Here is a 2,003-nt window from a genome sequence, read left to right as displayed (position 1 = left end):
CTTTTTAAAAAAAAATTATTTTAAATTAGTCATAACAAATTTATATTTGTAAAAATAGTCCTAATCCGCCAGGCAGGCGTCACGTGACTCACGTCAGCGCTATGTGAGCAGGACTGAAGCCAATTTGTTAAATTGAGAATCATTCATGTGTTTGAACACGATGAATCAAATAATTCACCGTGTTCAACTTATAAAATTCCGGCGCTAATGTGGCGTCTACGTGGCGGGAATAGGGTCAAATTTATAATTATAAATTTGATAAAATTATTTGTAAAAAAAAATATTTTAAGGAAATTAACCAAATGCAAAAAAAAGCCTAAGGTAATGTGATGTACAGTGATGAATAATTTCTCACGCCGCATTACAAACGCAATAAGCTTAAAACTTAAAAATGAGGGTAAATTAAAAAATCTAAAACAGCATGAGATGACAAAGTACAAATGCGCTACTTAAATACCAGGGAGGAGGAGAGGGCGATGATCCTGCCGCCGCCGCCGCGCGCGAGGCGGCGCGCGGCCTGGCGGCAGCAGAGGAAGGCGCCGCGGGCGTTGACGGCGAAGGCGGCGTCCCAGTCGGCGAGGTCCGTGTCCGCCAGGGCCGGGTACTTGGGGTCGAGCACGCCCGCCGACGCCACCAGCACGTGCGCGGGGCGCCCGAACGCGGCCTCGGCCCGGTCGAAGAGCGCCGCCGCCCCGGCCGGGTCGGACACGTCGGCCCGGACGGAAACGGCCCGGCCCGACCCGGCCCCGGCGTTGAGCTCGGCGGCGAGGAGCTCGGCCTGCGCGGGGTTGGAGGAGCAGCCGAGGACGACGTCGGCGCCGAGCGAGCCGAGGTGCACCGCGATCGCGCGCCCGATCCCGCGCGACGCGCCCGTCACGATCGCCGTGCGCCCCGCGAGCGGCTGCAGCCCCGGCGCCGCCGCGTCGGCGGAGGTCGCCATGGAGTCGAAGGGCTCGTGAATCGTCTCCAGACAGCTAGCGAGATCAGAGGATATATATATATATATATATATATATATATAGAGAGAGAGAGAGAGAGAGAGTTGAGCTGGAATGCTATCGGTAGCAAACGGACTCTGTTGTCACCCATTTATTTTCGATGATGGAGTTTTCAAATCGACGATCGACACCGTTGAACATGATCTATATCACTTGAAGTATTTAGAAATTAAATTTCAAATCTTTTCGACATCATTTACCTAATGATCAAAGGGTTTCAAAATTAGTAATTTTAATGGTTGATATGAAGGGTTTTCTCGTTTAACGGTATAAAGCTATCTAAATCAATTGAATTTTTGTTAGAAAATTTTTTAAACTATTTAGAACAAGATCTATACTTTTGATCATAATTACAAAATTTCTATCATCACGTTTTGCAGGATATTCATTTTCAGCCTTTCATTTTTACGCCCACTTGATGGACAAGAAAATAATATCGAAAAAGTATGAAATTTGATTTCTAGATACTTCAAGTAGTATAGATCATTTTCAACGGTGCCGATTGTCGATTTGGGGGCTCCATCATAAAAAACAAATGGGTGGGAACGGAGCCCGTTTGCTACCGATAGTATTCAAGCTCAACTCTATTCGAATCGACGATCGGCTCCGTTAGACTTGATTTAGAGTATATGAGGTATCTAGAAAATAAATTTTGCGATTTTTCGATATCATTTGCCTAGTGATCGAATTGGCTCAAAATCAACTGCTGAAAATAAAAATCTTACAAAATATGATGATATAACATTAAAATTTTAAATCAAAGTTATTGATCTTGTTTTATATGGTATAAAAAATTTTCTATCAAAATTTCATGTGATTTGGATATTTCTACACCGTTAAATTTGCAACCGGCTCACCACGGCCGTTAAAATTATTGATTTTGAGGCCCTTCGATTACTAGGCAAATAATATCGAAAAATCGTAAAATTTATTTTCTAGATGCTTCAAATATTTTAGATCAACTATAACAGAGCCGATCGTCGATTCGAAAGTCTGAACATATAT

At 43.6% G+C, this 2,003-nt stretch overlaps 1 protein-coding gene across 1 annotated transcript in view; it reads right to left on the bottom strand.

Moving 5' to 3' along the window:
- The window catches only part of LOC109720663 (short-chain type dehydrogenase/reductase-like), a 2,437-nt gene extending 1,497 nt beyond the window's left edge, over positions 1 to 940 (bottom strand). Inside the window, exon 1 of the mRNA XM_020247918.1 lies at positions 458 to 940. Coding sequence (XP_020103507.1) covers positions 458 to 940 — 483 coding nt within the window. The remainder of the gene's footprint in view (positions 1 to 457) is intronic.

Source organism: Ananas comosus, linkage group 14 (assembly GCF_001540865.1).
Source record: "Ananas comosus cultivar F153 linkage group 14, ASM154086v1, whole genome shotgun sequence".
Lineage (NCBI taxonomy): Eukaryota > Viridiplantae > Streptophyta > Magnoliopsida > Poales > Bromeliaceae > Ananas > Ananas comosus.
The sequence above is the reverse complement of the archived record's forward strand: the minus strand, read 5'-3'. Positions and strand labels throughout refer to the sequence as shown.